The following is a 27,539-nucleotide window of genomic DNA, read 5'->3' as shown; positions in this document are numbered from 1 at the left end:
TCAGAAGGTATTTCAGGTGTGAAGATGTTAATTTGGAAGACTGTTGACTTAATAGTTGTCCAGCAGACAGTTATTGAAGAAGGGATGTTATTTCCATACATGTTTATGGAAAGTTGAGTGGAAGGAAAAAGTTAGTTAAAAAACGTGCAGGTGCAAAGAAGAAAATGGTTGGCTGGACTGTTGCCTGGTGGTCCAGTGTTCTCTTCTGAAAAAAATGAAGATGAATTTTGCTTTTATTTTTAAAATCAAGGTCCAAAAAAATGAACAGAAATGGAAAAACACAGAATTAGAGTTCCTGAAGTTTCCATTTTGTGAAGATGTCGTAGTGCTGATCTACTGTTACGCTGTCAAGCTGTATGAGGATTTATTTTTCCAGCACCTGCTTATGGCTGGAAATAAAACATTGATTTTACTGTTCTTAATTTGGCAGCAAATCCAGGCAGAGTTTATTTAAAAAAAGGAAACTGACACAGCATGCAACGAGAATTCACGAGATGAAGGCAGATATTAAAGTAACCTGAGTTTTCTTTAATATCTTAGCAGAACGAAGTCAGCTGCATTGATGCACAATTACTTTGAGGGAAAAATGCAATAAATTTCACACTTTTTTTAGTCATATTTAACCTGCTTTAATCTATATAGAGGCTACAAAGTGAAGCTGTCAGATAAAACTGAATGCCGAGTAAAAATGTAGAAATGTTAGAGCTGCTGAGTTTTCCCCCTGTGATCCTGATGGATTTTCACTGGAAGACTGCAGAAACGTTTCACCGCCCCGTAAAGCGGCGCCTCTTAATAATGTAGTATGTTCACAGTGAGAAACGGCTGATGGATTTACAGTAAATGCATCAGAAATTACTGTAGAACCACAGGACAACAATTTTTATTATATTCTATCGAGTACAAAACACTTACCTAATTGTGTTATTTCATTTAATTTATTCTAGATTTTTTTCTTACCTGCAGTAGTAACACTTTCATATATTTATATGTATTTATAATCACACTTGTATTTTTTCTGTGTAGCCAAGCAGCGATATTTTGTTGTCAAATTCACTGGTGTCTTTTTGCAATGACACTAAAGTCAGTCTAAGTTTCCTATGTTTATTATCTTCCATAAATTATGAAGAAACAAACTGGTTTCCAGTTTAATAGTGCTTATTTGTATCTATTTCACCACTTTTTGGCATCCAGAGCAACTTATTTTGGTTCTATTTCAAAACCTGAACATTTTAGACTTCCAAGCTCTATTTTTAAAATTGAAATATGTGAACTTTCTGGTTCCAAAAACCAAACTGGAGTTTCTAGTCTGTATTTGCTAACCCAGACTCAGTCTCTGCCAGTCACTTAAAAATCAAAACAATCAATGACATGGAATTGATTTAAAAGTAAAGTTGTGATGTTGGAAATCAAAGTTAAAGGATTCAATCTAAAATCTTTTCAAAAAGTTGTTTATAATATCTTTAAATGTGTGAAATTCTCCTGCATATCGAGTAAGGATTAAAGTCTGCAATCTCAAATATTTCATTAACACTCAGTTTAACTTTTTCCATACTTTTTTAAATCAAACTCTATATTTTTCTGACTTTTCCAGATTTCATAAAAAGCCAGAATCACTGCATTTACACACCAAAACCAAAATGTACAATCTTACTACTTCAAACGAAAAAGGAGCAAACATTGTTACTGTAGCTAAAACATATGTATTATTTACCATTATTGCTAAGTTTTCTCTAACATTTGCTTCTTTTTTTGACTCTCTTTACAGAGAAACATCGATTTTAGTTAGTTAATGTGTTATGAAACAATGTTAGTTTTTAAACAAGAAGCAGGATGCTCCTATAGTTTCCACACCATAACTGCTTATGTTTGTAGTTTCCTGGTTGCTGAAATTGTCTGTTTGGATTCTATCGGCTGACCAACAGTGTGCAGCAACATGTGGGGGAAGGGTATGCTCCATACAGACTTGAAAAAATTCTCATTTTAGTCTAATTTAAACGACGGCGCACCACTGATGCCAGAAAAATTTAGCTGTTTTGAAATCGCAACTTTTTAAAAATTCCGTTTAGCTTTATATCAGTAATCTTCCTCTGCATAATTAATCATAACACTGGATGTTAAACCCTAAAAAACATCTTTACAAACATTAAACCACGCTGACCGCCTGCAGGCTGCATGAAACAGCATGATGCATCAGTATCGATCCTGCGTATTGACAAAACAACACCATGTAATCAACTCTTCATCGGAGATGGTGTTCATGCGTCGCATGTTTATGCGTCTGAAACGTTTTCACAGCGTTGCTGCAAAGCTCCTTCCTTGTAGGTGATGATGTGGGGTCATAAAGCTGCAGCAGATGCAACAAAACAATCTTCAGGCTCTCTTGGTTGTATAATCTGGAAGAATGGGGTTGATTGCTGATTGCTCCTCACTCTGATTGCTGCCTTTCAGCAAAAACTGCCTCTGAACATGGAACAACTTTCATCATCCTCATCTACACAGAGATTTCTTTTCTTTCTTTTTTTTTTTTTTTTAGTTAAATAGGCTTTTAAAGTTAATTTGCTACATTTGCTGCTCTTTTTATTCCTTTCCATTGCCTGATGCAGAGGAGAAAAAGCAAAGATGTACTCATATAAAGTTGATTTGATTATGTGTTCCCTGAGTTGAGGATGTGTAAATCATAAAAATGTAAAAGCTCTGTAAATCCTAAAGGATCCTTCTTTATTTCAATTGCAGTACTCAATACTTTTCAACAACGAATAAACATCTTAAAATATAGTAACCCTTTGTTCACATTATGATTATCTATAATTAAACTAATAAAACAGTTGCTTCTATCATTTCTACCAATTTGTTTCAAACCACTTCCTATTTATGGATTTTTCTGTGGAAATTACTTGAGGAAAACTTGGATATTTCCAAATTTTTTCATATATTTGAACAAAAACGTAGCTTGTGAAGCTTAAATTCTTAGCCGCGGTGCAACTTAACGTGCTATTGACTGATCTTTGCCAAGCGACCAATCCAGCACCGGCATTTATTTATCTTGTCACTGATTGGCTGAAACTTAAAAAGATAAGGAAGACTGTAGCTATTAGCTTCTGCAGTAGTGCTAAAATGGTATATTGTATGTATTTTCTTAGTAATCAATACATTTGCTAGTGCTGAGGCTACCACTACTTCTATAATTGTTTCAAAACTACAGTTATATTGATTCTTTGGTAATAATTATCCTATATAGCACAATAAAAAATAAATAAATCTTTAGGTAAATTAGTTTATATTGTGTTTTATGCCTGACATACACATTATTAGGAGTGCAATTCTCAAGTGTTAAACAGGATTATGCTAATTGAACATGTGGCGAAGGAAACATCACTTCCACTAGTGATCAGGGGGGATAAACATTGATTAATTCAATCATATTACAGGGGACTTTACACGACAAATAAGCCCAGTTTTATCCAGAGAATTACAATATGATCCAGGCAAATAACCCAGACATATAGTTCGATTTAAATTACAATGCTAACATAGTGTGTCCCCATTTTATTTAAAGTCAATATAGACCTTTCCAGTAACCTCATAACAAGACAAATGCTCTAATCAGAACTGTTAAATATGTATTGCTTATATTTATGAATTCTCTTTTGTTGAGTTATAAAGGAAAAAATGCTAGGAAACTGGGGTAGTGATTTAAAAGTGTTGTGATTGATGTTGTCTATGGAGCCTGTTGTTGCGCAACACCCCCCCCCCCTCCTTTCTCTACTGTCTCACTCTCGTACTTCCTCTTCTGAGAGGGGAGATGTGCTACCAGCTCTCCTTCTAACGGGTTAATTGAGTTTCCTAAATCTGCTGGGATTTACCCTGCCCAGAACTGAAGTAAACTCTGTTTAAGCTGGTTTCGAGAAACGATTCGCCTGATTTCTGACGGCCAACATCCAGGTGTCCCACCTTTCTTCCCCCTGTGAATTAGCCAGACTGAGCAGCCTACAGCCAACTAGTTTCACAGAGCACACCTGTTAACGGTCGCTCGTTCTCTATTTTACAACTTGCATTTGTTATTGAACCAGGTAGGTTTTAGTGACTCGGGCGAGTCCCAATGATGACGTTTTACATTTGGGCTACCAGCAACCTAAAAACATTTTCCACCTTTTCCCCTCCAGAATCAAACATCATAGCTATTTTACAACCATCAAAGAACTTTAAGGTGACTCATTAACTGAATGTCCACAACATCTTTTAGATTTTCTTTATGCTAAATATTTTATTAGTAAGGCATTTTTGCAAGGGTCAGTACAGCTTAATTCAGTAGCAGAAATAATCAAATAAGTAAAATCAATCATCTAGTCTATCTTTCTCTACTGCTGACACTGAGAACTAAAAAAGGGAACCTTTGAGAGAGACGGACGGAGTTTGACGTTTCGAACCCCAGACCTGGCACGACGACGAAGAAGGTGCTGCAGCAGGAGGAAGACGCCGATCGATGAAGGCCAGGATCTCCGCAGGTCTGATGAGCCTCCTCTCCGCATGGATGGTGAGGTCACACAGGACTTGGTGCTGGCAGGAAAAAAGGCACCAGTTCTTCTTCTTTGTCTTTGCCTTTGTCTTTGTCTTCATCTTTGTCTTTGGGGTCTGAACCCAGCTGATGAGAGAATTGCGATTCGAAGCCACAGGTTGTGGGCCAGACGGGTTGGTCCCCATGAGTAGGACAGTCCTCGGCTCTGTGGCCCCGGCTCTTCTTCAGCTGCAGAGTTCTTTGTCCATCTCGATCTTGGCTTGAAGCTGCCCGGAGGATCCAACAAAAGGTTCCTCTTTTGCACCCACCTTTTATAGGGTTTATCCACCCCCCTGGTGCGTTTGCTGTCTGCTTAGACAGATGATCTCATATCCATCACTGTCTTACAGACATTTCCTGATGTCTGTGCTAATGTCTCAGGGTTGCTCAACCTCATATGTCCCTTGCCTGCACGACCTTTTCTCTAAATAAGGCGTTGATCATCTCTGCTCTCCTGTTAGTTCCCCTTTTTCCCTTCCTTTCACCTTTCACCTACCATCTACCTCCAACATATCAGTGATGTTTAATTGCAGTTACACCTTTTACACCATTTCAAGTTCAATGTCAAAATCACATTTATCACATTTATTTTCTTTAGCTTCTCTGATTTATCATTCATTTATAATTTTATAACTTATTAATTACTCTTATTATAATCCTAATGTGAGTTATTACAGATGTTTTCTAAAATGAAACCAAGAATAATACATGATTCTAATTATTTAATACTAAAGTTACAGTTACTGGTTTTTCTTGTAAGTGTTCCCACAAATGTAAGTGTAAGTATTATTACAAGTAAACCAATATTAATATAAGTATTTTACTTTGAATCTTATCCAATTACTCAAAATGTTTAGATTTCATTCTTTAAAACTTTACCTTTAAAATAAGGAATAGTCTCAGCTATTTTTATAAATCTGCAGGCTGGAAACTTTCTTCCTCTTTTTCCAGGAAACCTGCTTTTCCTGTTTCACGACTCTCTCTGTCTGACTATGATTTCTTATGATTAGATAGAAAAAAGTAGAATTAAAGCAAAGTTTGCTGGAGACAAAAACAACACACACAACCAGATTTATTTTATTGACACTTAAGTCTACGGTTGGGCCTAGATGTCACTTGAGTGATTCATTTTAAAGATAACTTTATTTATTATTACTGTTAAACTAAAATCTCCAGCATGGGGAAGTGAGATGAGCTCGGATTTTCTTGACAAGCCCTTACATGTTATTGTTTACATACAGAAATTTCGCATAATGCTGGAGAGCAAAAAGACGATTCTTTTACATGCAATCCTCTGCTGTACTGCTATTATTAATTTAGTGTAGAGCGCCACAGCAAATGGAAAAATGAGGCAGAGAAATCAAAAAAGAACAACTCAAAACCAATTTTTTTCTCGATCTCTGTGTCGGCTAAGCTACACAGTCTTGTTGCCATAGCAACTGACAACAACGCCATTATATGTTTCAGGATTCATTAGTTTTATAATTTCAGGCTTGATGTTTATTTTGTGATTATTAGTAAGTGATCGCTGTGGTATTAGCTAGTGCTGCTATTAGTTAATCTAACACGGCGGTGGTAGATTAGCTACTACTGCTATTAGCTAATCTAATTCGGCGGTGGTAGATTAGCTACTACTGCTATTAGCTAATCTAACATGGCGGTGGTAGATTAGCTACTACTGCTATTAGCTAATCTAAGACGGCGGTGGTAGATTAGCTAATTTAAACACCTGCTCAACTGATGATCTGTCTGGTGTTTTATGTTGCCTTTTTTTGCATCTTGTAACTGAACCAAAACACACCGAATTCCACATCACATCTACATGTTAAGGTTATCATAGTCAAGCTAGCATAACTGAACCAAAACACACCGAATTCCACATCACATCTACATGTTAAGGTTATCATAGTCAAGCTAGCATAACTGAACCTCTTCCTTCTCCCTTGCTATTTATTTTTCTTAATTAAAACTTTTTCTTGACCTTGTTGTCTCAGTGTTGACAATTAGTAGCACAGCTCTGTCCCTTTTTCTTGTATAGATCAGGCTTACATTTAAGATTTAGCTTGTTATTATTGACAACCAAAACCAAAAGTGCCATACTGGGTTAAACTTTTTGATTACTGATTCAAACCATCACCTTCAAGATCATAAATGATCAATAAAACCAGTCAATGAAAGTCCATCCTAGCCTACAAACCTGTTGCTTCCCAGAATGCAACTCTTCACTAGAAATCTTCACCACTTTTCCCTCACAGAGCTGCAGTCTACTCTGCTTTGACACAGAGTAGCGTTAAATTTGGTGTCTGCGGCTTAGCTTAAAGAGCATCTGTTTGATTTGTTGATAGGACAGTGTCTCCTCTGTGTCCTCCTTCCTATTTCATTACCCTGCTCCTGTGTGCAGGTAATGGCCTGTCATAGAGCGATAATAGGCTGTCACATGGTGGTAATAACCTGTAGAAACTGTTTGGCTGCCTTTAGAACGATGAGAGTAACTTTGCTTGCAGTGGGAGGAAACATCACATTACTGGCTCATATCATTTTAGAAAGAAAAATGCTTGGGAAAACATTTAAGCAGCCAAGCTACTAAATTAACTTGACTACTTGTAAGTCATTGAGTCTTTATTAGTGTTGGCAGCTGTTGTTTTACTCTTAAAAACGGGTGTCACATCTTGTAAACCCATGACTATGGTGAATGTTAGGGCTCCTTTATACTGGATGAACATCCTGCTGCGATTAGCCAGGAAGTGGATAATCTCAGCCGTCTCGGGGGGGCTTCAGGAGAACTGAGAACAGATTACTATGCATTAGATGTGATTCACTATGGAGGGATCTGAAGATGGACAAACCCTGTATAGGAACGTGGAGCACCAATGATTTGGGGTAAATATGCACCAATCTGATATTAATATCTGTATTGGTTCTGATATCAAAAAAAATTCTAGGTCTGGTGGTATTAGTGACAATGTTCCCAATCCACAAGGATTCAATCTATTCAGTCTAATTCTATGCTTGGTGCTCTGAGCGAAAAGCATTAAATCAAACTAAATCTTCAAAGAGAAAAAATGTAATTCAATTGATTTATTGTTAATTCTATATAAACAATATAGGCTGGTGTGTAATCAACACCAACCTATGTGGCTATGAGACTCCTGCCCAAATGTTGCACCAATAACCTGACAATAAGGTAACTTAATCTCATGCTTTGATATGCTGACACTCTGTCTGCGCTGAAGATTAAACTCAGCTCTGGATGCTGATGGTAGATTCAATTCTGTCAAATCTATTTTATAGCTGACAAACTTTTTTTTAAAGAAAATACTTTTATTAATTCAAATTCTTGTGTTCCTTCACCACCTGATGAACATTTGATAAAAAACTTTTTTTAATTCATTTCATCTAATATAGCAAAATTAACATTACATGATAAAATAACAGAATTATTGAACTGAAAACATTGGCAGAATTCAGATAATGGATCAAGGAGCCAGATTACTACAAAATGTCTTGCATTTAAAAAAATCTAAATTTTCTAAATTGTGCAGTAACTCATATAGTGTGACTAGTGTGTTATTGTATGAGGAACTGTTGCACACTGCTTTGGTTAGCAGTCGAGAAATAATTACAGGTATTACAGAAATAAATGCTACCCTATGCCGACTGCATAAAAGGCGCCTGAGTCTTAGTGAGGAAAGAGAAATTAAGCAAGTAATAACCTATTTTAATCACAATAAATCCCAAATGTATTTATTACTGTAATCTGTTCAAATTTTAATCAACTCTACAACTAGGTTAGTGCGGATGTGGACACAATATCATTTCTTAAATTGAGTTACCTGCTGAATGGGCCTTGAGGGAACGGTGGGATGACTTTATTGCATCCAGTGCACTGCTCTGTTGTGTCTGTGCGGATGTTTCCAGATCCTTTCTGCAGCTATAAAGTTTGTGCCGCAGGGAGCAGCCATAAAGTGTGTTGGATATAAGTTCGCTGTTACACCATGTTCACTGACTCTGAAGTGAAAATAAAGGTCCAGTTTGATGCAAAGGGACAACGCTGACCCATCATCCCACTTAAACAGCAGTTTATTGTCTCAGGTTTTAGAAACTCTGTTGCTGGAAAGGTCAGAGCTCCGAACACGTTCGCTTACAGGGACACTAATTACGAGTGTGCTGCATGTTGCCTGGATTAAACCTGCTGGCATTTAGAAAGTGCTTGACTTGCATGTCCGGCTGTAGAAGGTTGACTTCTTTCTGATTTGCAAAACAATGTGGATACACTGCCTTTCTCAGTATTCCACTCAGTTTTAGCTGTTCACCTTTTCTCACATCTGGATACAAATGAGGGACTCAGCCACGGTTCAATCATCCTCATTCTGGCTTGTTGATTACATCTGAGTTATTGTCCAGGTTGTTCAGACGCTCAGAAATCTCTACCACAAGGCAAGGAACAAAATGTATTAAACCATTCCTACTTTTCCTGTGTGTGAAATAGCAAACGTTTAACAGGCCTCTGTCTTCCTGATGTCTTTCTGCTGCAGTAGAGTCAGTGATCAAACAGATGCATTTGTAATTTCTGCACATTAGTCAGTACAGCTCTCAGTTTAGCATAGTCTATCAATTGCGCAGCACATTTTCTCTCAGCTGCCTTGCAGCGCTTAATGGAGTTGCAGAAAATGCAGCAGTGCTCATTTAATCCCACTCATGCAGTTACATTTTGATTGCCCATTAGCACAGTTTGTGCTGCTGACTGCAGAGATTTCAGATATATGCTTTTAGCAGCCGCCAGCGATAGCCACCTTAGCAAAGTGATTATGCAGTTTCAATCGCAATGTTTTGTTTTATTTAAAAAAAACAAATGTAAATACTTTGGCTACATTAAATTGTACTTTAAGAACTGCTAAATCAGGCAAAATATGCCCACAACCCTTTGATTTTTCTTTGAAACACTTCGGTATCAGAACAGTTTAACAAAACCTAAACTGTAATCGAACAGTTTGGGTTTTGTTCAATCAATCAAGTTTATTTGTGTAGTTCAGCAGCAAGGCAGCTCAAAGTGCTTTACATCATATAAACACAAAACTCAACAGTTGAAACATTACAAGTAAAAGAACCTTGCCTCATTTAATTTAACTTTAAAGTTAAAGTACATCTGAGCACGCTCCTTTAAAGTTGCAGTATCTAACTTTTATTTTTTTTAAATTATTTACACATATTTGTTAAAATTGTCATTATGAAGTGACAGTTTAATATAACACATATAAACTAAGAAAACTACACCATTCGGTCAGAAACAACCAGAGAGTCTTAGCGCTGTTAATCACTCCTGCATACGAGCTGCTCACATACTGGTTCACCACAACATAGCCTGTCAGAAATGTTAAGGCTAGTTAGCTTCACCACTGATGATGGCGGGTAAACGGTTTTCCTGTAATGGTAAGTTGTTTCTCTGCAAATTAACAAATTTAGGAGCGTGTACATGAGGATGATTGACAGCACTAAGACCCTCCTCCTGGCTCTGATTGGTTGTTTTTGACTGGCAGCAGAGCATTTTTGCAGACCACATAAGAAGAAGATGGTGAAGCTTGATTTTTTTTCACGTATTATCTGTCTCATGTTATACAACATGGTGACAATTTTAACAAATATGAAAAAAATATATTTTTATAAAAGTTACGTACTGCAACTTTAAGGTTTATTTCAAATCCTAATTAAGAGGAATTAGTCCCCCTCTTTTGTCTGTGCAATCTGAAACATTCCACAAAACATTCACACAAAATGAATTTTGTTGTTTGCTCATCTTTACATTTCATTTATCCGTCTTTTAACTTCTTGGCACAGACACTTACACTCAGCTTCGAAACAAGCAACCAGGAAAAATTAAACCCTTCCAGTTTAGTTTCTCTCATATCTCTTGAAAACCTGAGTGTGGAAGTGGATGGTTTTCCGGCTGAAGGCAGGGCTGTTCAGCTGCAGGAGTCTGTTCACTGGGGAACGCTTTCGTCAGAGCTTCTCTGAATAAATGAATTCCCCCCGCTCTGAAAGCTTCATAAAAGTCACGGTGACTTTTTTAGAGACCAGCTACTGTGGCGAATGATCTTTCGCTCAAGTTTTATTCTGGGACAACTTCCTTGGATAGAATCATGAAGGTGAAGGTGATTTTTTTTGGTCACTGAAGTCAGATTAATCTTTTAAACCAAAACATTTAGCACATTTAGTTCTTGATGAAGGTCTAGGGGTTCAGATCAGTGAACAGTAAGATGATGGAGGGTTGATATGGAGAGAAGCAAGAGAAACAAAGGGAGGATGGTGAAATGAAAAAAATATTTTTTTGAGAGCAATTATTGTAAAGGTGTGGAAAGAGAAGCGATGGGCTGTAATGTCAGGGAAGTGAAGCAGAAAGGAGAAACTCCTGACTGAGAGAAATGTTTCCCATTCAGGGCAGGGGGCAGATAACAGTGGGGGAATAGCGCTGGGGTTATAGAAAGGCCGGGGGCTTTTAGGGGCAAGTGTAAATGCAAAAGTGCTGTTACACACCTCAGCTCTGTTTCTTTTTAACGGCACTTTATTAAAGTATTCACATACCAGAAACTTCTTCATATTTTGTCACATAACCACAAACTTTCATCTGGATTTTATTTTGAGATTGGATGGAAATGCAAGAAAAAACATATGTAGTTTCATTTATTTTACAAATACAAATCTTCAAAATGTGGCACTTGTGTTCATTTTTCAGCTGAATACTGAATACTCCAAATATGGCCGCTAACCATGAGGCCAATATTGTTTTGTTTTGTTTGCAAACCTGTATTTGTTACAGGAAACCCAACTTCACATTGCATTGAAAAAAGTGAAACACGGTGGTGGCTGCATCATGCTGCAGGGTGGGGGTTTTTCAACAGAGACAGGATAATTTGTCAGAATTTGTGTGAAAATGGAGCAGAAATACAAGCTAATCCTATAAGAAAACCTGTTCAAGGCTGTGTGAGTTGCAAACCCTTAGCTTAGATCAAATTATATTTGTGTGCTTAAATGGCCTAGTCAAAGTCCCCAGCTAAATCCAATTGAAATTCTGCGAGATGACATAACTTGCAAAGCTCCCCATGTAAGTTGGAACATTTTTTGCAAAAGTGTTTCCACCCAGATGTGGAAAACTTGCAGCTGTTACAAAAAAAAAGTTACTATTTTTGGAGGCACTGCTCACTTTAAAGAAAATGGAGTTCCAGATATCTGAGAACCATTTTTATTATTCATTAAATAAAAATGTAACACAATGAAACTCAAATGTTTTCTTTTATTCCTAATAATCTTTTACTCTCTCTGACATTCTGCAGCTGCATTTTTAATCATTTATATTCTTTATTAATTGAAGAAACCAAACTGTTGAAGCTTGCTTTGCTGGGGTTTTTTTTCTGTTCTCAGCATGGTTTTGGTTAATTCTGCAAACTCATAAAAACTTACATGAAAAGAATTACATCAAAGCACTGGAAATATATTTATAAAAATTATATTTATAAAAGAGTGAGGAAATCCAGAGCATTTGAGCGGCATAATTAGGATATGTTTTAGAGAAAAACTGATATTCACAGATTAAAAGGGTCTTTGGTTGACTGACTTGACATTTTAATACCTTTTTAAAGTTTTTGCACAGTTTAAAATTAATTATTTTCAGTATAATTTTAGCTTGAGAGTGAGATCATGTCGCACACATTCAAATGTTCTATTAAAGCTGGCTTATTATGCTTCTTTGATCAGGTTATGCTAGGTCTCTGAGTTATGCGATACATGTTCAGCACATTTTTGTGCACAAAATCATTCTTAAGATTTTAGTCTGGTCAATTCTACCTATTTTGATCTATTTTCAGAATGAAATGTTTTAGGGCCTCTGTCTCTTTAAATCCAAATAAGTTGCTACTTGCCCCCCACCCCCAACTCAACGTTTACACTCCCACATGAAAATGGGTGCAAAAAGATATGCAATTATACAATTGTACATCTTTGAAAAGCACTAGTAGAGCCTCCTACACAACCAACAAGAATGCAGAAAATGGTTTCTGAATAGTAAGTGAATAACAGAATACTTGTCTCTTCCACCAGCCATTGTACAGCACATACAGCGGTAAAACCAGCTGACCAAGCATGCTGTAGCTCAGCTTGGGTTGCTAGGTGACGGGTGGAACTCTGCTGGGGTTGCTAGATAACAGTGTGCTGCACGTCAAATGTTTTCCAGACACCAAAAAACATGAACTTATTGCCAAAAAATGACTGGATGGTTTTTTAAGCACTAAGGCTGTTTTTAGGAGAATTAGAAAAATAAATTGAAGTATAAAAGCTTATAAAATGTGAATGTCCCCTTTTAGGAAAATAGTCCAGAGTGGAACAACTACATTGCCTAATCATCTCAGAAAGCCAAGTACAGACATTCAAACATTATTTCACTTTCCCTGCAAAAACGATGAGAATCACCATAGCAACCTGTGACTTATCATTTTTTGTCACTGGTTCCTATATTGCTCATATATTGCTTTCAAATATTGGAACTGAGTTTTGTTTTAATAAACATACTTATTAATTTTGACCCGGGAAATAAAAGCCGCGGACAAAAGTCGGACACTTTTAGCTTTCATTGTCTTTCTTACTCAAGCCCAAGTTTGTTCTGCAGTGAAAAGCTGTTATGGAAAGTTAAGTGGAGTAAAACCTGATATCTATTTAACAGGCTTCTCCTCTTCATTCTCCAGTCGGCTCAGGCTGAACAGCCAGGTCCGACGTGGCAAACAATCTTTGACGTGAATTAAAAAAATAATAATTTCAGACTCAGCTGAGCGCATGACAGCCTCCAAGTCCTGACAAATTACGGCGCCGGTGGCTCAGTGAGTAAAGGCCCGCTACATATTTACAAGTAAACAAAAGAAAAGCTTGGGGTGAAAAATACAGAGCTGAGTGGTTTCGCATTTTTCATTTGACTCACAGAGAGGACCCTCTGTCTTGAAGCGACTCCCTTCTCTGGAAACAAAAAGGTGAGAAGTGAACCGTGTACACACAAAGACATTCTTAATGATGAAGTTTATGAAATCCATTATGGATGTTCTCGTTTCCTCGGAGAAAGAGAGGAAGAGAGGAAGAGAGAGGCGTCACTGTTGTTTTCTCTGTGGGACGAGAGTTTGGGGGGCCGAGTGTGATTTTAATCAAGCGTATTTTTATCTCTGAGATTTTAATATGCATGGCACAGGCAATCAGAGTCAGAGAGGGACGAAATGAGCAGGGGGAAAATGAATGAATCAAATTAGTGGGGCTGCGGGAGGACGGTGAAACTGATGCAATGGTGCATGATATGTGTGCAGGCTGGAGCTGTTAGGGGTTTATGTGAGAAACGAAATAAAAAGATTCACGCCGAGATTATGAAGAAGAATATACAAGCTATACATCACCCATCTCAAAGCTCTGCAAAATGCCTGAGCTGCACTTGTCTATGCCAGAGGCGATGGAGGATTGTTTCAAAGTGGGTGAAGTAATAAAGAAGAAGAACTGCATCTAAATTTTCATCTCAAATCAAATATTTGATCAATTCTTTCCCCAATTTGGTGCTCCAAGAAAGTAATCCAACAAATACATTTAGTTAAATTTTGCTAGCTTTCATAATGAGACATTCTACGTAGTACATATTTGTTTTTTGCAGCTCGGGGCGTGTTTTATTTTAACAGCGGCAGAAATAAATAATGGACCCCTGAGATAGTCGTGGTCTGGAAACTGACTAATTTAAATCAAGTCTATCAAATATGGAATAAAACAGTTTTCATCCAATTATGCCAGAAGCCTGTTGATGATTACAAAAATATTTAGAGATGAATTTTTATATTTGACTCTTTATGAGTGGCGTATAAAATCCATTGCAATAACAAACTTGTTCATCTTATTCTCATTTTGTAAAGCAAGTGACCTTGAATTTTCTGACTGAATTGGAATGACTTGTGGAGTTTGCATACAAATATATACAACTCTGGAGAAAATATTATTATTACAGTAAGAAACTAAATATCAGGAGTGAAATCTGTGTGCAGTGATGGACTCAGACCTGAACCTTCAGAGACACATAAAGACGATTAGAAAGTCGGCCCTTTATCACCTGCAGAACATTACAAGGATTAAAAGAATAATGTCGCCACAAGATCCCGGGAAGCTCATAAACAGCTCTCATCTAAAAAATTAAGAGCGCACTTCACTGAACCCCACTGAAAACCTCCACCAAATATTGACTTCTGAACTCTTCCTGAGTTAAAACATCAGTATTGTTGTTTCTAAATGAATGTGAACTTGTTTTCTTTGCATTATTTAAGGTCTGCAAGCACTGCAACAATTTCTTATCTTCTGCACATTCAATTTTTGCTTGGAATTTGGGAGATATGTTGTCAGTAGTTCATAGAATAAAAGAACAATGTTCATTTTACTCAAACGGTAAAATCAGAGAAACAAATAATTTTAAGTGGTCTCTTAACTTTTTCCAGAGCTGTAAACTGGTTGCAGCTTCTCGATTGAAGAATTGCAGTACAAGTTTTGAAGTTGTAAAGGTTAAAACTCTCCTTTTATTCCATCATAAAACTAGACGTTTGTTTGAAATGTGAAGATAAAGCAGTTCGTATTGATTTTCTGATTCCTCTAATTTTTTCAGGATTATTTTATCTGCAAGCTCAAATGGTATGTTAAAAAAAACCTGAGTTTCTCAGTAATCACTCTGCAGCTTTTTATTTAGCGATTTAGACTAGCTGGCATTTCAAGCAGCTGGAAGTGGCCGCGCAGCACCAGAAAGCATGAGATAATAGCAGCAGTGGTTCATAAGGGAGACACTCAACCTCTGCTGCACAACTGGACTGGAAATAAAATGAATGTGGACAACAGCCAGGAAGCAGAGAAGCCAAATTACTTGTTAGGATTTAGGCGTGGAAAGACCAACTGCACATCTGCAGTTAGAGCTGCCAGGTGAGGATAAAGTGTGGAAGCTATTAAACAGCAAACTCCTGGAGGAAAAGAAATAATCATTTTGAATATATGCCATTGTCAACACCAGTTTTGCTGGGATTCCTCATGGGTGGTGTGTTTACTGCAGCATAAGTCTTTTATTTAACCAGGAAAGGCCCAGAAAGATACGGAATCTCATCTGCAAAGATACCCTGAGTAAGATGGCAGCACATACATAAACATTATAAAACATCAACAGCAATAAAAAATGTAAATAAAGAGCAAAAATATAAAATATGCATCCAGTTTCTTGTTGTTTTTTTTTAAATCTCACTCAATGAGTCAAGTTTGGTCAAATGTAGCTGATTGGTGAGCTGCTGTGTTCTGTAAAAACACAAAATCTTACCAAGTATTTTTGGTCTAGTTTCTAGTGCAAACATGAAGTAAGACAAACTAACTTAAAAAGCAACATGTAGAGGCTTGTTTTAAGTAAATAATCCTTTGATATTGAAGAAAAAGTTCTAGTTCCATTGCTAAATTACTCCACTGCGCCGTTACCTAGCAACCAAACCCAAGCCCAGCCCGTCGCCTAGCAACCCAGTTCTAGTTCCATTGGCAGATTGTTTCACTTATAACAAGACATTTTTCCCATGTTATAGTGAAATATGTACTTCTTAATTAATATTAAGAAATTATTTACTTAAAACAAGCTTTATATATTTCAGAAAATTCACTTGTAAGTTAGTTTTTCTTATTTTAAGTTTACTATATTTATATATTTGCACTAGAAACTAGGCTAAAAATACTTGGTAAGATTTTGTGTTTTTGCAGTGTGAATGAGTCGAAGGTCATTTTCTTGACTCAAAAGAAAGATTAATGTAAATTGTGAAAATAAATTGAGTTTTTTTTTTATCAGCTGCTTGACGTTAAACTTGAAGAAGAGAGAATAATTAATCATACATAACAGATAATAGGAGTTCAGGGTTAAATTAGAGAACGACAAGACATCTTGCTTTAGATTTGCACAAAATCTTAATTTCTCTTTTCCCATCATGTCTAGATGTATCTTAAAATCCTTGAATGCAATGATTTGCCTTTATGTAATAATTTGTGTTTGCAGTCAGCAGCAAATTCCAGAAGTCTTTTAGTGTTTATGTCATAATGTTTCGATTGTGCTGCTGGTCGTCAGTTTCAATTAAATATTTGTACAATAAGAAACAGTTGCTGCTTTTCCATTACAAATGTGCAGAAGACTTTGTCAATAATGTAAAAAAAAAACACAGCAAACACAAAAGTGACATTCTCATTAAATACGAACCGCAATTAAAAACAAGTGAAAATTTTATTTGACGTGATAAATCATTAAAAAACATGACGTGTCATCATTCTCCAACTACTTCCTGTCGTCGTCCTGTTTGTGGTTTGCTCCAGTGACAAGTCATGTGACTTTTGTGATGAGGAAGAAAGGGTTTCCATTTCAGTATTGCGAAATAAGCCAAGATGTTAAAAAAAAAAACGGCATCCAAGCATCAAAACTTTTGACGTTTTATCAAAATTGACATGATTCCAATAAGCAAATTTATTTTCAAAATCTCAAATTGTGCAATTACATCATCAATGGAAACGCAATTACAAGCACAACACAATTCCTACTGCAATAAGGATTTATTTTGAAAGTAGCCACAGTTACGCTGAACCTGACCTGGTATTTTATTCGTCTCTATCTGTCTTCCCGTTTTTATTTTTTGCTCTCCGGAGCATTACATTTTGGCGGGATGCACTTTCTTTGTGTAGATAAAGCTCTCTGTAATGAGTTTGTGCTGCAAACTTTTCTGCTGCCACCCGTAATCTGCAGACTGCGGCGTGAGTTAATGCAGCCGCCACGAGCCGGATAATGCTCCATCTGTTGAAACCCTGTCACCCCACAGCTCTGCCTCGCTCCCAGCAAACATTGTGACATTGAATCGTTGTTGATAACAAAGCCAAGATGTGCTGGGTCACCAGCACGTTTACTCTCTCTGTATCAGCTATCAGAGAAACCTTCCTAATCTGCCGCTGAAGCCTTCTGTAATATTTTTGAGCCGAACAATGCTGCAGCTGATGGTTGGCTAACATCCAATGCATACCTGTGAAGCCTGGATGTCTTCCAGTAGTGATGAATAATTGAGTGGCATAATGCAACAAGTGGTAAAAGGCCTCGCTGATGCTTTCTGACACCACCCACCTACTGTTTTTATTTATCTCATTTAATGCAACCGATGTTTGCCTGCAGGCGTTTATGTAAAACAGACATATGGCCTATCTAACACGCCTCAGGTTTCACAAGAAAGTCACTTTTTTGTCCACAAAAGAGGGTTTCACTGCAAAAACACACCTTAATGAGTGTTTTTTTAAATCTGGTTTCTAGTGAAAATATCCCAGTTCACTTGAAACTAACTTACAAGTAACTTTTCAGCGTGGTATTTGTTTTTTGTTTCCTTAAAATTGATCAAAAAGTACTCGATCCACTGGCAGATTATTTCACTCATAACATGTGAAAAATGTTTTGTTATAAGTGAAAAAAATTGCCAGTGTCTCTACAACATAGAATATATTAAGGAATTATTTCCTTAAACAAGCTACTGTATCTTGCTGAAAAGTGCATGTAAGTTAGTTCTTATTTCAAGGATTTTAAGATACATGCAGTACAAGCTAGACCTAAAATGTTTGGAAGGATTTTGTGTTTTTGCAGTGTTTCATGTCAGTAAAGGTTTTGACTAGGTCACTCCAAAACCTCAGGTTTGCAAATGTGTGACTGGATGCTTTTCACCAGGATTTTCTGCTAAAGAGAAGAATTTGTTGGTTGTAAGTTGTTTCTAAACTACTAATGCAAATCAGCCTCAGACCATCACACTACTATAAAGTTTATCTTTAACGTTTCTTTTCTAAAATGCAAGATGTGACAGAATAACCACTAAACTTCCACCTTTAACTCGTCTTTAGGTTTGTCACAGCAACAAATTCTGCTGGAAGATAAATTGTCCCAGTAATTATTGCGATAAATAATAATATTGTTGTTTTGAAACCATTTTTGAAGTGATATATTCATAATAATGATATTAATAATGCAAGTTCGACTTCCAGAAGACAATTAAACTTTAATTTAATAAAGTTACGGTCTTTAGTTCAGTTTCTGAAACTCAGAGAGATTTCAAATATCCCAAAATAAAACACGACAACCAAAAGCAATAAATAAAATGGAAATTAAAAAAACATAATTATCAATAAAATTATGTCTGTAAGCAAAAAATTTAATATGAACTCAAATTGAAATTGAAACAATTAGATTAATTGTGATTAACTGATTATTCAAAAAAATTGTCAACTAATCTAATAATCGATTAATCGTTAACTTGAGTACAAAGGCTTAATAAAAACAACATCTTCAGAGCAGTAATTAAGCCAAAACTGAACATATATATATATATATATATATATATATATATATATATATATATATATATATATATATATATATATATATATATATATATTATTTTGCAGTTTGGTTTGTGCCAAAGCTCTGCTGGTTTTCAAAGTGAGAGTTTGTTCTCTGCGTAAATCCAGTCAGAGATTCGGAACATGTTTGCATGCCCTCCAGCGTCTTTCCAACACTTACTAATATTGTGTCAAACTGTGCTAGGCTGAGAAAAGACGGCATTCAAACCAGGGGATCATTAGCAGTCAAACTAGGACTTAACTGCTAAGCCAAAATAACGATCGCACTCAAGGACTGAGCTTGGCACACATTCCTCTTTTCTTTCTCTCTGCCGCTTTTTCCCCTCTTCACTTTTGATTCCACGAGACAGAGGGGCTGACATCTTTGAAAAATGACCTAAAAGCGAAAGCGTAAGGCAGACAACAGGAAAAAGAGGAACAAGGGGAAGGATTTTAGCACCACAAGGGGCTTCAGTATTAGCAGGGAGGAAAAGGCTTCAAAGCTGTCAGTGATGCCCAGGGGCCCAAACGGCAGAGAGCGGTCGGGATGCAGAGCAGGAAACGCGATGGAAACGGGTCGGGCTCCAACGAAATGTTTCGTTTATCCACTTCCTCTCACCGTGTTGAATGTACAGATAAAGTCACCTGTTGATGAATGTGTTACAGCTATCATCTCTGACTGTGTGATATAAATATCTGGTAATTTCCGGGTCTTTATCAGAGCCGTACGGCAGCAACGATTGGACCTTTTCTACCTGCTGGTTCCTCTCTGCAGCCGGTCAGAACCGCCGTTCTGACTGAGCTGAGAAACTAATAAATTCAACGCAAATGGTAGTGTTGAATTAAATACAAAAAATTATGCAGATTCAATCAAAATTTTGCTAATAAATAGGGCTGAAGCAATTAATCGTGATTAATCGATTACTGAAATAATTGTTAACTGGAGAATACAGACTTTTTAAGTGCTTTGTTGCCGTACCTGCGTAGGATTTCCGCGACAAAATGACACAAATGGTACAAAAAATGTTTTTTTTGTTAGCTCTAAATTCTCTTTTTAAAAAAATAAGAAAATTTAATAAACTATCTTTTTTTTTTAATGGGTTTTGCAGCTTTTTTCAGATTTATTTTCGCTCGACTGAGTGCAAAAATGTCTTTTTCAGAAGCTTGATTACTTCCGATTTAACTGAATTTAAACATATATTTTGGACGATATGAATATTATTGACCCTGTGTGAGAAAAATCACCCAGGTCCTGTTTAAACACGAAAAATTAAAAGTAATATTTACACCTCTGAGGATTTGATCGTATCGTATCTACACATTTAAGACCCCAGCATGTTTGAACCATTTATTTTCAAATATTAGATTAAAAATGCTCCTATTATTTTAACTCAATCACTACAGCAATAAAGTGGTGCCTGAAAAAAAATAATAACACTAAGCTTGTTTGGATTTGTTAAGCCATAATTGATAAGCTGATGATAAATTATTCGGTTTCAGTGGGATGTTTTAGGAAGCTGAATCTTTCCCAGCTTACCTGACTCACCTGAGTTCAGTTTTATTCCTGATGCTGTGGAGTGAATAGCTACTTTGCTGGAGGCGCATCGTTTCATTAGCCTGTAAATTACAGACTGAGATCATTTCCCAGTAATGCTTTAACCTTTCATTGACCTGAATGGAGACATAATACTTACAGAGCTGTCATAAATCCAAATGCTACAAAAATGGGAGACGATCTAATAAGACGTTTAATTACGTTAAGATTGAGATCCAATCAACCAACTTTATTACATATAAAAAAGATTACAGATGCCTCAATTAAACATATTTACACCTGGACCAAGATTATTAAAAATATTAATCCATGAAATGAAGAATTAAATGTATAATTAATCATTGAAAAGACTCACAAAAGGTAAAAATGTTTTCTTCTTTTTCTCTACAAACTGTTTCTAAAAGGCTGATGTTTTGAATATTGCAAATACCTGAACTGATTAAAACTCCAGCATTAATTCTGAAGTTTAATCGGCTTTTTAAAAACACAAAGTAAACGTTTTAAATAACGTTATCCGATTCAGGCTGGACTTCCAAATTATTATCTCAGCATAAAGAAGGTTTCTCTGGATGGTGGGTTGCTGGAAAATATGTTTTCAGGTGTCAATTTTAATAAAAATTTTATATTGAAATACTATTTAGAACTTGATAATGTTCAATTATTTATCTTTACACATCATTGGTACTGAAATTCTGCACACAATCACCTGATTATCAAAACAGGTTAATAAAAAATGAGCTGCAACAACTTAAATTTCAAGTTATTATAGCTCATTTTATTGTTTTAAGTCTCAAAATAATTTAAACCAAGTTCAGTTTATTAACTCATTTTGTAACATTTAATCGAGACTCAGAAGCTTCATTAGCTTATTAACTTTTTAACATAATTTTCAGCAAAAATAGCACTAATATTGATGCTTTTCCCCACCCCATTATTTGGCCAACAGAAAGTTTCTGAGTGAAATAAAGTGAGGTTTGGTGAACAAGAAGTAAAAAAGCTGCAAAACTTACTAAAGAGTTTTTAAAAAGCGTTCAATTCAAACAAAATGTTTTTATCTAAAACTCAGGTCAAAACGTCTTGGTAGAGCAAGACGTTATGATAATTTGTTCTTACTGAATCCACCCAGCTTGGCTTTCCGAGAAGGAGGAATCAGGAGGGACTGATCAACCAATCAGAGGCAGAGTTGAGGTAATATCTAGGTTGGGTGTTTCAACATTTTACCTGGAGAAAAGAGACTTTTGAGTCTGTGCGTCACACACGTATTTATATTTGTTTTCAGTGTTTCAGGCGTCAGACGGTTGTTTGGGCGGTCGAGCAGATCAGCGCCGTAAATCCACGTGTTGTGCTTCATTTCTACTCGGCGATGCAGGGCCGCTGTCTCTTTGTCATGAGCGACAGCCTGGAGGCGGTTTGAGTGAGAGATGAGATGCGGTGTCTAAATGACTAAATCTCGAGGCGGGCGGCTCAGACTGGAAAATGGAATAACAAACACACACACACACACACACACACACACACACACATAACCTACTGATCCCACACAGTCCAGCCCACCACCCACCCACTAAATTTGTGTCTCTCGCTCTCTCCTCGTCTCATTTTCCGTTGCGCTGCCGGTGGCTGTGTGCAAATTCACTCACTGTGCAAATGGAAAGCAGATCTGCGCCGTACAGTTTCATTTGGTCTCATATTCCTGCTGCAGGAGAGTCTCTTCATGCTGCTCTCCAGCACGTTTCAGATTAGATTAGAGATTATTCATGCAAACTGATGCACAAACAATTCATTCCAGACTCGCTCTCGCTGCTGCATCTCACTATCAAGGCTTGTGTCGTCCGCTTTGGGTCGGATGCTGTGCAGAAACTTCCACTAGAAGCTGAGTTGGAATATTCAGAACATCATATTTACAATTAAATCGGGTTTAGCATAAACAAACGTCTTCTTCCCAGAGGAAGGCGAATAGATAGAGATTTACTTTTGGTGCTATTTCTGAATGAATCATAAATGAGAAATGTTTTTACATTTCAGGAAAACTCATTTTCAGGACTGATTGCTTTCCGTTTTTCTCTCCTTACAGATGCGAAGCACTCGAGGTGTTTCGGTTTGGCCTGTGGGATTTGTGGGTGGCCGAACATATGAGCGCCCCCTGGTGTCCGGGGGAAAAGTGGTTGGTTGGTACACTGGCTGGAGGCCGGACAGACCCTTTGCTACTGACATGGCAGGTAAGAAGCAAAATGGAGAAACAATGAGACTGACTTTTTCTGCCTTATTGGAAGAAAAATGTCTTGTGTTCCAGGTAACAAGACGCTAAGAAGTGATAATATTTTCAATATCTAACCTCAAATATTCCAAATAATTCCACACAGTTAAACTTTTTGCAGCAGTAACTCTCGAGGTGCATTCACACCAGCCCTGTTTGATTCGCTTTAATCAAACTCTGGTTCGTTTGGCAATGTGCGAATTCGTAATCGAATTCTGAACTCTTGCCGCCCAAGTACCTCGGTCTCGGTTCGGTTGAAGTGAAACTCTGGTGCGGTTTGAATGCAGATGTGAACACTAAGCGGACCAGAAACTGCCCCAAAAGCAGGAAGTGGACTACAGCGCAGGGCATTGTGAGTATCTACAACCACAACAAACCCGAGTCTAGAAATGACTTGTAAAGCAAATATTTTGGCTTTTATAATGACAAAATTCTCTTTTGTCATTACAAAAGACAAAAGATAAATCCTACAACCCCTAAAATTTTACACCATTTTTGTTCACATTTAAAAAAACAAAAACAGAACAAAAGTTCAATTTTTGGTTCCACATCCAATCGGACTATCAGGTGTGAAAACACCCTCGAACATGGTTCTGGGAGAAATTTGACCCACTGAAGCAATGCTGCCATTCAGGTTTCCAACAGCCCAATAACAGCATCTCAGTCAGTTTTGCTTTGATTCTTTTCTTTTCCGTAATAAATTTCCAGCTGTGCTTCGTTTTATCTTCCCATTAATGATCCAGCTTCATTTGCTTCCCATTCGACTCTAAACACTGTGAACTCCAATGGCTGCTGAAAAGGACAAATGTCCATTCTTGTTGGTTGTGCAGGAGGCTCTACTTGTGCTTTTCAAAGATGCACGGTTGTACAATTTTGCATTTGTTTGCAGCCCTTTTCACATGTGAGTGTAAATGTGGAGTTGGGGGGCGTGGCCAGCAGCAGCTTGTTTGGATTTAAAGTGACAGGAAGCTTTAAAGCAGCTCATGGGAAGAACTAAGGAGAGTAAAATCTCATTACTTAAGAATGATTTGGTGCAAGCAATGTAGTAAACATGTTTGGTAGACCTATCCTAACCTCTTCAAGGAAGCATAATAAAACAAAACCATTCTTTCTTTTTCAAGTTCTCAGGACTCGTCGATTGAACAGCCGAAATCAGATTGAATATTTTTGATTTGTTTGCCGCCAGCTGGGGAAAAACAGAAGAAGACACTGAGTTGCGCTCTCTCCTTCCAAGCATTTCCACACAAATCACGCTGGTTTTTACTGAGCTGCAATTTTTTTTTGTCATGGATTAATTTGCCATAAAATGAGATCTGATCTTTCCAATTAAATGTTCCAACTGTTACTCCTCCACAGAGGAGCTGCTGCGTGTCTTTGCTTCATAGTTTATTCCTCTGATAAATCACTAGGCGGGATTCAAGAGCCTCGTGTAATAAAACGGTGCTGATAAGCGACAGAGTAAACAGTTTCAGGATAACTGATTGTGAAAAATCCAACACCTGTTCACGTCTCTTGCTTTAGCGTTTAAAAATATCTCACCAAACACTGAAACGGTTAGGAAATATGTGAGTTTTTGAATAATCTTGAACAAATTATCACATTTCTAAACAGTTTACAAGAATTTCATTTGAATTTACAGATTTAAAAAATGTATTCAGGAAGGGCTAGTTCTAAAGTTTAGCAGATGTGTTTGGTCCTTCAGCAAATTTTGTCATAAGGTTTGTACACATTTCAGGAAACATTTTGCTCCATTTTGTTTTCTGCACTGCTGCTTTCCAAACCAAAGCTTCAGCTCGCTGCACAGATCTACAGGATTAATGTGTTTCTTTTTTAAGCCACTTATTTGTTGCCTTAGTGGTGCATCTTGAGTTACTGTCATGCTGAATAATCTATCAAACATTTTTAGAGTTTGGAAGAGTTCTGGTTCAGGAAGGAAGATTTTACAGTTCACAGTCCCGTCTGTTGGTCTCTGAATGCTGCATCCTTCCTGTTTCCTTGGCAGGAGAACAGGCTCAAAGCATGATGCAGCCACCTCCGTGTTTGAGAGTGGGATGGGTTTAAACTCAGTATTTATATTCCTTCTAAAGCAGTGGGCTCAGCTGATGCCATAAAGCTTGAAATTGTATTCTAGCAGGAGTACAATTTCAAAATATCTGCCCCAAAATGTATAACTGGTTAATTGGTCTTTAATCACATTTAAGCTTTTTGCAGATTTAAGATCTTGTACCTATTATGGCATTTTAAGGCCATTGCAGATTAAAAAAGGAGCTGCCAAAGGATCATAGGCACATACTGTACAATGGCATATTGGGGTAATTGTAGATAGAAAAAAGGAGTGAATTTCAGCCAAAAAATTATGATATTTTGAGAATAATCTCAGAAGTTTTCTATATATATAAAAAAGTACATTTCTGAAACAAAAAAACAGAAATTTTCTAGAACAAACTGGGAATTTCCTGAGTTTCAGAAGTCGAAAACTTTTGACATTTGTAAATTTTCAGAGCTTCAAAACTCTAGCACTTCCAACCTTCGAAGCTCAGAATTTTCCAAGTTCTCAACATTTCTGAGTTTTTTTCTTGCAAAATGTTGACTTTTAGAGCTCAGAAACTTCTGTGATTTTTTTTTCCAGAAAATTTCTGAGATTATTCTGAAAATATTTAAGTTTTTTGGTGGAAATTCACTCTTTTTCTTTCTCTTTGCAATGGCCCTAATATGCCGTCATATGTACCTGCCATCCTTTGACAGATCTTTGGTTTTGTTCTCAGCAGTGAAGAGATTAGAATGAGGAAAAATAAATCTTCTCAGATCAGAAGTATCTTTAATCAACTGATTGGTTGCAGTTTATGTTTAAAATGGGCATCTGGCTTAGAGTTCTGGGACCAGACACTTTTTGTTTCTTTTTACATAAAGGTCTTTCATATATTTTTTTGTTATTAAAAGTGTTTTGGACAGATTTAAGGGTGTAATCATTCTTTTTAAAATAGCACCAAACAAATAAAAAGTACATTTGTGACCACAAAACTGTACAAATTTGTTTATTTACTAATTAGAGAGATTAATTATAATACAGCAGTTATTTTCCTAGCTTTCGACATAAGAATCTAATCAAACTCCCTAATAATTTGTAGCTGGAGCAAACATTGCACACAGTTTAAAAAAAACAAACTTTACTTACAGCGTTAACGACCAAAGGAAACGATGAAGCACATGGATCCATCAATCTGTTTGCACCTCCTTTGTAAAAATCCAATCAGCTTCCACAGCCTCACCGACCTGGGAGAAGGTAATTCATCACACTGACCAAATAACAGCGCAGCGTCCGTCGCCTCTCGTTATTTCTCCTCAGTATGGGTTTTTCTTTTTTGAGAGCAGTGGATGGTTAGAAAAACTAGAGTTGAAAAGAAATGAACATGACAGAGCAGCAGAGGTGGATTCAAGCCACTTTGGTGTGTTTTTATATGCATTTTCTTACCCAACTGCAGGCTAGCACGCTAGCATTTCTTATCCCTCCATTTTATTTTAAATCGTCCCTAACCTCACAATGTGCACCGTAATTATGCCCTTTTATTTTGCACTGCTTTGTGTAATTACATAGTCAATTTGCTATGCAAGGATTTACTGCTGCGGATGCGCTAAGATGTTTGTCTTTCCCTCCTTTTTTTTTTTATTTAAATTTTGCAAAGACGACGTCTGCGAAGAGCAAACAGCCCAAACTTTATTCACTCCTAAATTATTATTCATTGGATTTACAATGGGGTGTCTGCAGAGCCCTCAGCAAGTGCCAGTCCGTGTCTTAATAGCATTGTGTTATACAACGCTGCATTGTTAGGAGACCACTAAAGCCTCCCATCCACTGCTCTGTCTCATTTATCCAGACACAATGGAGCCTGCACAATTACAGTGTGGAGTACTATTCACCTCAGTCTGTGTGGGTTTCTCTGATTGTGCTCACACACACACACACACACACCCACACACACACACACACACACGACAGAAGAGACGCTAATACACACCTGCAGTCGCTTGAATTGAGACTAGAGGAGCGGGCTGATTGTTCCAGGACGCAGACATGAATATGCAGAAAGCATGCAGTTAAATAAAAGCTTGTTTCACTGCTGGAAACAACAGTGTGTGTGAAGACGGAGTAAAAACAAAGCGCAGGTTTTGTGCAGGAACACGCACGGCAGCATAGAGAGGTTTGTACCTTCGTTGAAGTGCTACTTGTGCCCTGGGAGTGCTTTCAGGGATAGGGACATGAAAGTGTTTAACCCTGAGTAACCCCAATGTTTATATCCTGATGCTGCGATGGCGAGACGGCAGGAGCAGAGAGCAAACTGTTATCAAAGTAGGACAACTTAGCAGAAAAACAACATCCATGGGTCAAAACCACGTGTCCTAATGTGTTTATTTATGTTTTATTGTCCACAGTTTGAGGCCTTTCGATTTTAGGGTGTGATAAAGCAATACATTTAAAAAACATGCAATAGTTTGGGATTTTGTTTATTTCCAGCTGCTTCCAATTTGAAGTTAGCATCTTTTCTGCTGTTTCCTGAAGGTGTTTCATTTACAAAAAAAAACAACATTTAACTTCTCAGAATAGTGTGAAGCAATACTGTGGTGTTGGGAGAAAATCCTTAACCTGGTTGCTCTGGTACTTGTTAAATCCTGCAGAACATTTTATTTGTCTGTCCTGAGTCACGGCTGTATGGTACTACATAGCAGACAGAAAGCTTTACCGAGATTCA

The 27,539-nt window shown here is 37.1% G+C and overlaps 1 protein-coding gene across 2 annotated transcripts in view; it reads left to right on the top strand.

Annotated features, from left to right (window-relative positions):
* The window catches only part of b3gat2 (beta-1,3-glucuronyltransferase 2 (glucuronosyltransferase S)), a 43,234-nt gene that overhangs the window by 1,469 nt on the left and 14,226 nt on the right, over nt 1–27,539 (top strand). For both annotated transcript variants that reach the window (XM_032553154.1, XM_032553153.1), the window contains exon 2: nt 22,609–22,753. In XM_032553154.1, coding sequence (XP_032409045.1) covers nt 22,609–22,753 — 145 coding nt within the window. The remainder of the gene's footprint in view (nt 1–22,608; nt 22,754–27,539) is intronic.

The sequence above is a fragment of the Xiphophorus hellerii genome, chromosome 22 (genome assembly GCF_003331165.1).
Source record: "Xiphophorus hellerii strain 12219 chromosome 22, Xiphophorus_hellerii-4.1, whole genome shotgun sequence".
In the NCBI taxonomy this organism is placed as follows: domain Eukaryota; kingdom Metazoa; phylum Chordata; class Actinopteri; order Cyprinodontiformes; family Poeciliidae; genus Xiphophorus; species Xiphophorus hellerii.
The sequence above is the reverse complement of the archived record's forward strand: the minus strand, read 5'-3'. Positions and strand labels throughout refer to the sequence as shown.